Below are 12,346 nucleotides of genomic sequence, written 5' to 3'. Positions count from 1 at the left end.
GAAATGCAATAGCTCAGAATAGCGTGGACCTTCAATAACAAACAGGGGTTCCAATACACATTCACCCATTTACTGGCTCCACTAAAAAATTTCCCACTTGCATTTTTCTTCCTTCATACATTTTCACTTTACTTTCTTCAACAGAATTATCTGCACATCACTCCTCAGACATCCTGTTCTGTCTTTGCTTGTTCTACTCTTCGCTTCTTTCCTCTAATGCTTTCTTTCCTTTTTGATTTTCAGTATCTCCCTATCAACTGTTACTCCATTATTTCCAATTCTCTTGTCAGAGGCCACCAGTTATGAGCTATCCTTTTTTCACGCTTCACTTAAGTTTTGTACAAATTAAAGTTTCTCTACCATCTAGCACACACCCTCACTATGACAGGAACAGTACTTCCAACATAAAATCTCACTGGTCATCTATCTGCATTTGGGCACACTTTACCAGTTTTAACCAAAACTCTCCTTACAAATTTTCCATGTATATGTATACATACATATATATGCATTTATTTTTTCTAACTTAGATCTTAATTTTTCCTACTGCAGGAGCTATTATAATATTTTAATACTCCAGGGCTATCCTTTAGTTATATATCCCTTGCATAATTTTAAGTTGTGAAGGGACATCATGAAGCTAAACCATTTTATCAAGAGCTTCATGTTTTGCTCATTAAAGCAAAACAGTCTACGAATTTTTCTGCCTTTTAAGTATTTCCAATTATTTTTTTTTTTACATCATACTAATCAAGTACTTAAAAACCAGCAACAGTGAAGTACTGAATGCACTGGCAAATCTGATTCATAAGGAAGCATAGAAAAATGAAGAAACGTATGAAATTCTGATGAGTAATGACTGAAAGGAGCGCAAATATAAATAATGGGGAGGTTAGCAGTAGGAGTGAACACAACCAGAAACCTGTGAGACAAGGCATTAGAGGGGGAAAACAGAACATGAGAGAACTGTCTCCAACAGAAAACCAAAATTAATCTCTCGGGGGAATATTTCATCACCGAAGACAACCTATAAATTCACACTTTACATAAGAACAGGCATACATATGCTAACTGCTCGCAGAGTAATTGTTTGCATTAAAATTGTGTCTCTTCCATGCAGTCTGCATTAAAGCAAAAATACAATGAATGCAATGTAAATATTCCTCATCTCTGAACATGATGTTTTGAAAGAGATTATTAAGCAATACAGCATTGACATTTCTTAAGAGTGTTCCTTATCAACAAATACAATTCTCTACTGTTAACATTTTTATATGAATCATGCAAAATGAGGAAAAACTTAAATTACAGAAGTGCTTGCAAAAAAAGTCACTATCACTTTCTTGAGGAATAAACAAACAAGAAATATGTGAAACAAGAAACCCCAAAAAAATCACTTTTTTATGCCACAGAAAAAATACTGAGAGCCACAACTTTCACAATTGCATCGCCAAGTTTGATAGTGTGCTTATTTACAGACGTAAGTGTATTCACTTTTAAAATCAAGTACATGATATGAAAATTTTAATCAAAAAGTGTCTGGAAAAAAAAAAAACCAACAAACAAACAGAAAAAAAACCCAAAGAGAAACAAAAACCAAACCTAAAAAAAAAAATCACCAAAAAATCCCAACAACCCAAACCCCCCATAATCAATGACAAAACAACCCAAATCAAAGAATCAAAAAAACCGAAACCAACAACAACTGATACAAGTTACAGAAGTAATTAGATTAAAAAATTCCAAGATTTCACTCTTAAGAACGTGACAATTTCAAAAACCTACCTATTTTCTCAATAAACCTGAATCAAAGCCAGAAGTATTTAACTGATGATGATGATGATCCTGTCAGCCTTTATAAAAACTATGATTAATTGTTCCACTACAACATTTAGCCACATATGGGAGGTATGGGGATAAAAACCAAACTAGAATGAAACCACACAGACACATCTAGAGTGGGGCTACACTTTCTTATACTATGATGTATATACACATAAAATTATATATAGTCTTGTATGGAAAACAAAAGAGAGAGATTGCACCAGCCCTCTTACTACTCAGTTATGACATCACAATATTAATCATTTTCCCATCCTCCTGTGATGCACCTACTTCTCAAAGTACCAACTTAGCATAAAGGCAAAAGTATTCTAACTTCCCCAAAATCACTCTTGCCTTACAGTTACATGACTTTTGTTTAATGTTATAAAAATCCCTCAATGTTTTCTTCAGGTTCCATAGGTCTAATTTTCATCACAAATTTCTTTTGTCTTGCGAAAACAATCCTTGCATCTTTAAGTGTTCTAAAAGATTTTTCACTTCCAGAGTCTCACAGAGCCACAAAACTTCCACATCATCAGTTGCCAACTGCTAATCAGAAATCTCTTGTATATCCAATACACCTTGGAAATTAATATTTTAAATTAATTATTTTATTTTATTATTAATAATTTATCACTGGAAATCTGATGGCACATAGAGTGTAATACATACTACATAACTAAACCAAACTGATAGATACCTTTCATGTCAAATCAAAAATCATTAAAATCTAAATTGCGTTCACATTGTAAATGGAACTAGTGTGGAAGAATTGTACCATACGTTTTGGCTGCAGATAGTCCCCTAATTAATTTAGGATTAGTAAAAAAGCTCATTATATAATGAAAGTGTCATTCAATTTAACCAATTTTAAACAAGCAGAAAGCAGCTACACATGAAGACAAGGCACTCTGAACTTTTACTACTCCATAGTGTCCACACATTGTCAAGTTCTTCCTTATGGCTTATTCTCTACTTATGCCATGGAGTCCTCTCTTCATACCATCTGTCTTACAGCACAGACACGTAGGAAAGCTTTAAAGTGAAAAAATTCCTTACCTTGTTCCCCAACTTGAAGACCTCATCCAAATTGGTGCTATTAGTGTTTATCATAATGGAATCTGTGTCTCCATAAATCACTTCAAGGTTCATCTAAATGAAACAAATTGCTTTGAAAAACAAAACAGAACCACTCCATCTTTTCAAAGTCTCAACTCATTTTCAAGATTCAAAAATATCATTATCTGTATATTATCCCTTAAATATGAAAGGCAGAAAAATGTTAAGTTTTTACTGAGAATTCTGTACATTTCATTAAGACATATTTGAATGTAAAGAAACTTAAACCACTTTTTTTTTTTTAATCACTGCTCAGTTGTGTACACAATATAAGTAGTTAAAATTTTATTAAATTAGTGCTAGAAAAATAAGTCGGTGAATAAGTCCAATCTTGAGAAACAGCAGGAACGCTAATCAGAAATAACTTTAGACTGCTAGGACACAAGAAGATCACTTAGAGACTGCTGGACAAAGACTATTCAGATAAGGCACTTAGCGAACGAGCTTGAAAGATAATACAAGCGTCAGGTGTCCCATTCCAGCTCCAGTCATCACAATGTTATTACGAAAAAGTCATTCTAGATTCAAGGAAAAAAAATAATAAAAAAACCCAAAGCTGAATACTCTATCTAGTGAAAGTATTGGCTAGTGGATACAGTAACTGAGAACACCACAGTACTGTCCAGAGTAGGCTGCTCTTACACTTCTTTAGATTATGCATGTGGCTTCATATTTCCATCTTCCCGCTCCCATCCTTTTTCTTCTGCTGTAATCTAAACTTAATTACCTGTGTTACTCCTCCCCTGGGCAGCAGATCTTTCAGGGAACAAGGCATTCATTTTGGATAAGGATCTAGCTACTATGGCCCAAAAGTTTTGTATCCCCAAGCTGAACTACTGAATATCTACACCTGGAGATGAACACAAACACCTACTTGATTCCTTCTGACTGACACTGTCCTTCATATCATCTCTCATTCTGATCCTTGTTAACAATTCAAATGCCCTACTTGGAAAAGACTGCATTCAAACACCAGCCAGACTGCCATAATACTCTGTGATAATGGAGCAAAACCTCTAGACAAACAGAGGAGCATGACAAAGCCTGAGGTGCATGTGAAAGGCATAGCAAGGAAAAAGGTGAAAAGAAAAATTGTCAACACCAGTAAATGTCACAAAAAAATGGGGAGATGCATCCAATTACATAATATTAACTTGAAAAAATGAAAACCTCATGTCTTCAATAGTGGAAAAATCAATGCAGCTGCAAAAACCGCAGCATGGCTATGTCCATGTTAAACTCTATAGTAAAAAAATCACCCCGTGGCAGGGTTTAAAGTATGCCAAAAAATAAACTGTATTAAACACTAGAACACATGGTGTAATGGGTCTATGAGTAAACTCTAATTAGCACTGTTGCTAATTTGCTTGAAACAGTCACACATAGGCTTCAAACAGGGGCCAGATCATATCTGTGGTAGGAAAAGAAAAAAAGCTATAATCCATTACGAAGGATTAGATTTGTAAACCAGGCATCCTAAGAAGTGATTTCAGGTCTGTTTGGGTTACAGTTACCCTAGAATAAAAAAAATTCACCAGGTGTGCTTTTTAAGGGTTGTTTTTTAATGAAAAAGCTCAGCATTACCTTTTGCACCATCTCTTTGGTATGCATCAAAATCTGAAATAAAAAAAATAAGCAAAGATTAGTGTATGATATAATTACAAGCTAGCACTGCAAACATATCCATTAGGTTGCTAACTCCAAATGCTCTCACCTTTCAAAACAAAGGAAACCACCTCTCTCCTGGCAACACACAGTCACCTCAATACTCCTATTACATGAGTAAATTCTCATCTGACCTTGTATTAACGCTATTATTAACTCCCCTAATACAAGATTAAAACAAATCTCAAAATTGCATGGGCACACACATATTTTACCTTAGGAAAAAAAGAACACTGAATAAAATGCTCAAATAAAACCTAATCAGAAAGTGCCAGAATTAAGCCTCTTTCAGTAATTTAGGTCAGTTGCCTCCTTCACACCCACCAGCTTATTTCTTGATGTCACTGAGTCTTTTCCCCAAAACATCCTATTCAGTACAGCTTTGATGGTGTTCACTTAACAAGAATCTAGTCAAAAGGTCGATTACCCTTGTCACGACCTCAGAATGGGTCACCAAAAAGCAAATTCCTTAATGAAACTCTAAGTGGGACAAGAAGCTGGGATAGAGACAGGATACAGATGTTGAATCAGTGGGCAAATACGTGTGTAGCCATGTTTGTTCCTCAGCCAAGAATGCACCCCAAGTCCCCCAAATACTCAATAATCTGAACCTTAGAAATAGCTATAGAGACCTCACATGAGTAGGCTACTGCTCCCATCTCTAACACTGGCCAGCACAGTGGAGAGGGGTTGAAGATTCTATCATCTGAAGCCACAGATACAGCTGTAGCCCAGAAATGTCGAAACAGAATTAGCCTGTTGAACAAAATGCGTACCTGCTGCAGCAGGAAGGGATTGGTGAAGTTTACACAGCTGCATATGAACCAGCATCTGGTCCACTCCTTCAGTCACCTGACCTCATTTCCACTGTATTCCCTACTTCCTATTTCAACAGGATCCCAGTGCTCTGACATGCAGCTCCAGATTCCAACTGGTTAGTCCCAGTTCCTTGGTTTCAGTCCTTTTCCATCCCCACTCGGGATAAATCTCAGGGTTTTTTTCAGCTATTCCTGCTACTCACATATAGTTATACTTCTAATTTTCTTAAATTAGGATTACAAAGTAAAGGATTACTTTGAATCACTTGTTACAGCAATGATAGATCAGTCTATTAGGTGAATCTGACCAGTGTGGTACTCTAGCTTTAAAGACAGGCAACACGCTATTTTAACAGGTTATATTACATTTAGTAACTTGGTCTAAATTTTATTACTTTTCATACATCAAATAGCCATATTTGCCAAAAAGGCAGAACCATGACTTGTAGTCAAGAAGTCTACAACAGGGAGGTGAGCAGAAGAAATTAGCAGGGATGAGGAAAGTCAAAGAAAAAACTGGCGAGGGCCAGGACGGTGAAGAGCAGCCGGACGGCCAGGTACAAGTCCACGGCCACGTCCGTCCCGCCCTGCTGCTGGAGCCCACCCGTATTACAAGTCATGGCCATAAAGCACAGTGAGACAAGAACCTTAGCCCAAGCCCCACACTTGATAAACACTAACGCAGCAAATACCGGGTCTGAGTAAGTTACAACATTCTGAAACTGTGAGACCAAGAGGAACAACTCTGAGAGCCAATAAATCAGCATTGTGACGAGTGACTATTAATCTGGTCAGATCTGTCATTATCTCAACCCCTCGTGCCCCATGTTGGGCACCAAAAAAGAACCGTCGTGGTTTAAACCAAACCAGACAACTCATTCACTCACTTCCCCCCCCCCCCCCCCCTTGCCCTCCCCCTACTCCCAGAGGGATGGAGAGTCAAAAAGAATGCAACTCCCACGGGTTGAGATAAGAACAGTTTAGTAACTAAGGTGTAACACAGATCACTACTGCTACCACCAATAATAATAATGATAAAGGAAATAACAAGGGAAGAGAATACAACATCTCACCACCAGCTGACCGATAACTCGCCCCCCCCCCCCCCCCCCCCCCCCCCCCAGCCCGACCAAGCACCGACCGATACCTCCTCCAACCCCACAGTCTCTCAGCCCTTCCGGCTAACTCCCAGTTACATCCTGGACATGACGTGCTGTGGTATGGAATACCTCTTTGGCTAGCTTGGGTCAGGTGTCCTGTCTCTGCTTCCTCCCGGCTTCCCCTCCTCCCTGGCAGAGCATGAGGCTCACAAAGTCCTTGGCCAAACCAAAACATCATTGTTATCAGCTCTGTTCCCGAGCTGAAAGTCAAAACACTGCACTGCACCAGCCACCAAGAAGGAGAAAAATGACTGCTACTGCTGAACCCAGGAGAACAGGGAAAAGCTGCTCATGCTCAAGGGGAATAAAACCATCTTATGGGAAACCTTATGACCTTCATAAGGCCAAGGAGCTTAAGAATCAATCCAAGAGTCTTGACTAATATGATACTGATTATTGCTGTTGCAGCAAATAATTCTGAATTGAAGGCGACATGTCCACCTCTGCATAACAGCACATGATGACAACACTGTCATTCTTTCAATATGAACATTTTCTTTAATATTTCTGAACCTTTAAACAACCTGTGATGAACACCGAGGTCCATTATGCTTTTTCAGTCTGTTTTAAATTATGCACCACAGAATTATGCACCGAAAGCATTCCAAGTTTCACAACTCTTTACTCTGTAAACATAATACTCTGTTTCAACATACTCTCCCAAAGTAGAAAGACATGAACTAAGCAAACACAAACACCATATAGCATTCCCTTCAAAGCACTTAAGCAAAAGTTAGGTTCCAAACCACAGCTGACTCATAATGAATGTGAATTCTTGTCAGGGATATTCCCCAGACACATATGGCTACCTATGGATTTACACTCTCTGAGTCAAGTTCAAAACATCCAGTTAGTTTAAAGACCATCCACTGATGCTGCACACTGGGTACTCGAACAATGCAATGCCTGAACTCTGCTGACGTCTCAAACTGCAAAAAATTCAGCTGGCCTCAACCTCTTATGTAGACAAAGAACACGGTGAAATGGTGAATCTTAACTGCAGATTCACTCTAGGCTGTATGTGCTCAGATGCACCCAATTCCATTTTAATCAGAAGCTTAAAAAAGATATTCTACTCCTATTCATCTCCTAGTGAGCGATTCAAATGGCACCACCCCACCATTTTTCCATGGAGTTTTAAAATTATTCTAAAGACACATATTTCTGGTACATGACATTAAATTTCATACACAGTAATGAGAATTCCAGCTTATTAACAACCCCCCCTTTCTCTCATTTATTAGCTAACTCCTACAGAGAAAGGTTATACCTTTCCTTTAGTACTCCAAAAGCAAACAGGAGTCCCTGAAACAAAAAACTGGACAGAGAAAATGAAGAGTTTACATATAAAAGAGAAAAAGGCCTACCATTTTTTTCCCTTGATTATCTGTGGCATTTTCTACTTCATTCTCTGAAATAATGTTATCTAATAATATTTAGAAAGATAACACTATTTTTTGTTAAAATAAGATTACTGCCCACTAAAAAAAAAATATATATATATATTTAGCTGTGCAAAGACCATTTCTCAGTTGTCTCTGAGGATAGCAGTGGATGTAGGCAATAAGGTCACAGACAAGTTAGCTTAATCAAGTGACTGGCATATGCTAGTGCTACCTATTCTGACAGGGGATCACTTATAAGTGCCAACAGCTACAAAACAGAAGGTTATAAAGGCTTGCTAAATTCATTAATAAGGCAGTCGGTAGTTATCTGATTTCACAGCAACACCTGCATATTTATCTTCTCATTACCAACTGGATGATGAATTTTTTTTCAAGCACATTTCAAAAATCTGCCAACTTCAAGTGTAGAAAAAAAAATAAACTTTGTAGTTAATTTTTCCCTTAACAAAGTACAGCTGTTGAGAATAATTGTTCAAGATCTTACCCTGTAATGTCAACTGCAGCAGAACAAAGAGTATTTAATTAGCAAATCTATCCAGTAATTCAACACCTATTATATAAAATGCCTTCGTGATTTTATTCAGGATAATTTGCTAAGAGGGTTATTACTGACATTCAGATGAAATTTAAAATTCCTACGCAAGTCGAGTCATAATAGCAGTAATGATCCCCCCAATCAGGAGATACTGTGTCACACAAGGTTCTTTTGCAATGCAGGAGCCGATTTCCTGACTTCTTAATTCCTGGGCTCAGCTCAGTGAGAGCCCTTCATGCCAATATTTCAGTCAGCAATACATCCTTAATGGGACTCTATTAAAATACCTAGAATAAAAATGACTTTTTTCCTTTTTTTTTGGTTAAGAAGAATGACAGCACTGCTATCATATCAATCATTCGTAGTTTCTCAGAAATGCACAGCAAAGAAGGGAGGTTTACAGTAAGGCTGGGAAGACGGAAGAAAGAAGGAAGAGAATAGGAAAATTGTTACTCTGTAGTTTCCTTTTGCAAATAATATTGCGCTGCTCATGAGAGCTGGATTGTCCCCTATTGCAGGCAATCCAAGTAGGAAGAATTAATTGCCTGGCAACCCATCTGTAGAGCCATGCCCCCTCCCCCCCCCAGCAAACATATACTTCTAAAAACCTGTGAACTTCTCAGCAGAGTGAACATCTTCTATTTTAACTTTTTTTTGGTGAAAGCAAGACAAGCAACACACATTCTCTCACCATGAGCTGTGAGGCGATGTAAACTGAAAGACTGTAATTGCAGACAAGCCATATAACTGCAAAATCCCCTGCCCTAATTCTGCTCCAACTAATTACTTAATTAAATGAGGACGTGATTTAAGAAAGAGAATGATTATAAATAAATAAACATAAAAGGAACAGCTTTACTATTATCCATTACATCAAGTATTTTTAAAAGTTCTGTACTTAAAACCCACTAAAGAATACCTTCCAACGAAAGGATGCTGATGCAAAACCAAGCAAGGATACCCACGTTAAAAAAACAATGGGATAAGACACAAAACTAACACGCTGGAGCAAAAATTTCTGCTGAAGACACACAAGTCTTCTGTAGATTCCCTGGCTGCAGACATGAAGGAACAGAAATGGACACTTAAGACCAGACTGAAAAGACTGATCAGAATGATGACAGAAACATTGCATCAAAGATGCATACAAAGAAACCCCAAACCCAAGTCACTTACACATTCACTTTGTACAAGGAGAAAAATTAACACTGCTTAGGGCCTTGGCAAAAACTGTGTTTTTGAAGACTACCCTTTTTCCACCTCAGCTGTTTACTTCTGCAATTATATAGTAAGAAAATCATTCTTTAGCAATTCATATTAGCTAGTCCTTCTCGTGATGCAGAGGAATAAATGGGCAGGAAGAACTGTGTTCTGGTATGTAACACCACTCACGAATCTACAGAAGAAATATTTCTGAACCTCTGCATATTTTTGTAACCTATTCATTAGCTCTGCTCATACTCTGTCGTAAGTACCTCTAGCAGTGATGGCCACAGGATGCTGCAAAAAGATTTTATTAAGGAGGATTTTCAAGAAAGGTTTCTGTCACTGGACAAAAAATCATATATATGCTATAAGCAAAAGTGAAAAAAAAGATGGAAGCCTTGTTTGCCACAGCGAATGAAGCATCATAATGCAGCCTTTCTATTAGACAATGGGACTTGATTTACAGAAATTCGAGTGACCGGATTCAAGTAGTTAATAAATAAGTTTGTTTCAAAGAGCATTTACTGAGTATCTGCTGTAGTGAGAAATACACCTCACTGCCAAAATTTTCCCTTCTGTTTTTTTTTTTTTTTCCAGAAATGGTGGAATTAACTGTCCATACTCCACACAACAAAGCTCACAGACATTAATGCAACTTTGACAGATGCTGTATATAAAACCAGTATCAAACGGTGCACCAAAATCAAAGGGAGAATGGGTCCAAGGGCTGATGCAGTGTACACAATGATCCAGTAACACGTTTGCATACCAACAAAAGGTAGTATCTCCTGCCTCTCAAACAACAAAAGCACAAAAAGGCAGCAACAGAAACATGCTGAACAACAAAGATCATGTGTACCTTTGTCACATTTTGACAAGGAATGTGAAGACGACAGTAAAACACTGAAGATGATGATATGAATCAAAATTACAATTTGAAGGCAATGTTCCCTTCGTGCCAAAAACAGTATCTTTAAAATTCTACAGTACCTCTATTTCAAGTATTTGTGGCGAGTTTTGCTGAAGAGAACAGGAAAAACAGAATTAATTCCTTACTACACTCCACAATTATTGGTTATTCTGCATAATATATTACAAACCATGCCATACTACAGCAAATTTCACCTGTCTTTGAAAGGTTTCTTTTGGTATTAGAGTGAAAGAAAAGACAGTGAAACGTGCTCCAACAGCTTTGGACTAAAGTAAAAAAAAAAAACAAACCAAACCCAACCAGTCAAAAATCAAAACAGATCAAAAAACCAAAACCCAACTACCAGAAAATAAATCCACAACAAATCAAAAAAAACTCCTGTGTTGGAAATTCACTTAAAATCTTGGAAACGGAAAAACTGAGTGCTCAGCAATGAAGTTGAATACCCAAGTGCATAGAAAGTAACTGACCCAGTTCTGATCCCACTTCATGTTCCCAGAAGCAATAATATGACGTCTGGGTGGATAACTACCTATGAAAGACACTTGTATGCCATGGGCATCTCCTAACCCTCCAGCGTCAGTAACGCTCCTTCCAGAGAAGCCAAACACCAGAACCAGTAACAGTTCCTATAGAAGCACCGGGGTTTCACAGTCCACTCACAGAACCATTTTATTTCTGACCAACTCATTCAAAACTGAAAACCTGAAACAAATGAAGGAGAAGGGAAATTTTTTTCCTGTTTCACTCCTTGAAAAGAACGAGATTAGCAACACCTAAAACCCCTTGAAGAACATGGTACTCAAGCCAATTTCAGCTCATTAACTCTTATGAATATTTTTTTATTTAAATCCATTAAATAAATCTATGCTTGATGAACATTTTGTACTTAACTGTAAGATGCACAGGTAGCTTTGCTTAATAAGACAACCTTTTGTGCATTTCAAGTACACTGCAACTACATCAAAAGCTAACCGTATCACAAACCACAAGTAAAAACACTTCTATTAAGCAAGAATATGAAAAGCACCATTTACCATTTCCTAATAAAACCAAAACATGTGTTAAGTTATTCAATATTTAAATGCATACAGATGAGTATATCCTCCTTAGAGAAAACACCGGCATTTGTTTCAGTGAAATGAACAAACATTTAGACAGAAAAGCTTTATTTTGCTTTGTTTCCCAAATTGAACTGGTCTAACATGATCAGCAAAACAGAATCCATCTTTCACTAAGGAAAAAATTAAGATTACAAGACCAATAAATAATTAACAGTTGTGGCTGTTCAGCCTGGAGAAGAGAAGGCTGTGTGGAGACCTCATAGCAGCCTTCCAGTATCTGAAGGGGGCCTATAGGGATGCTGGGAGGGACTATAGTGATAGGACAAGGGATAACAGGTTAAAACTTAAACAGGGGAAGTTTAGATTGGATATAAGGAAGAATTTCTTCACCGTGAGGGTGGTGAGGCACTGGAATGGGTTGCCCAAGGAGGATGTGAATGCTCCATCCCTGGCAGTGCTCAAGGCCAGGCTGGATGGAGTCTTGAGTGACATGGTTTAGTGAGAGGTGACCCTGCAAATGGCAGGGGGGCTGGAACTTGATGATCTTAAGGTCCTTTCCAACCCTAACTATTCTGTGATTCTAAAATTATTTACTCATAAACCAAGGTTTCCTGTTTG

The 12,346-nt window shown here is 37.7% G+C and overlaps 1 protein-coding gene across 2 annotated transcripts in view; it reads right to left on the bottom strand.

Moving 5' to 3' along the window:
• POLA1 (DNA polymerase alpha 1, catalytic subunit) overlaps positions 1-12,346 on the bottom strand; it is a 202,391-nt gene that overhangs the window by 120,963 nt on the left and 69,082 nt on the right. For both annotated transcript variants that reach the window (XM_057419462.1, XM_057419461.1), the window contains exons 27-28: positions 4,528-4,560; positions 2,884-2,976 (exon numbers count right to left, since the gene is read on the bottom strand). In XM_057419462.1, coding sequence (XP_057275445.1) covers positions 2,884-2,976; positions 4,528-4,560 — 126 coding nt within the window. The remainder of the gene's footprint in view (positions 1-2,883; positions 2,977-4,527; positions 4,561-12,346) is intronic.

Source organism: Pezoporus wallicus, unplaced genomic scaffold (genome assembly GCF_028554395.1).
Source record: "Pezoporus wallicus isolate ANWC-B61680 ecotype Strahan unplaced genomic scaffold, APGP_CSIRO_Pwel_v1 contig_5767, whole genome shotgun sequence".
In the NCBI taxonomy this organism is placed as follows: domain Eukaryota; kingdom Metazoa; phylum Chordata; class Aves; order Psittaciformes; family Psittacidae; genus Pezoporus; species Pezoporus wallicus.
Note: the sequence above shows the minus strand (reverse complement) of the source record. Positions and strands in the feature narration are given on the sequence as shown.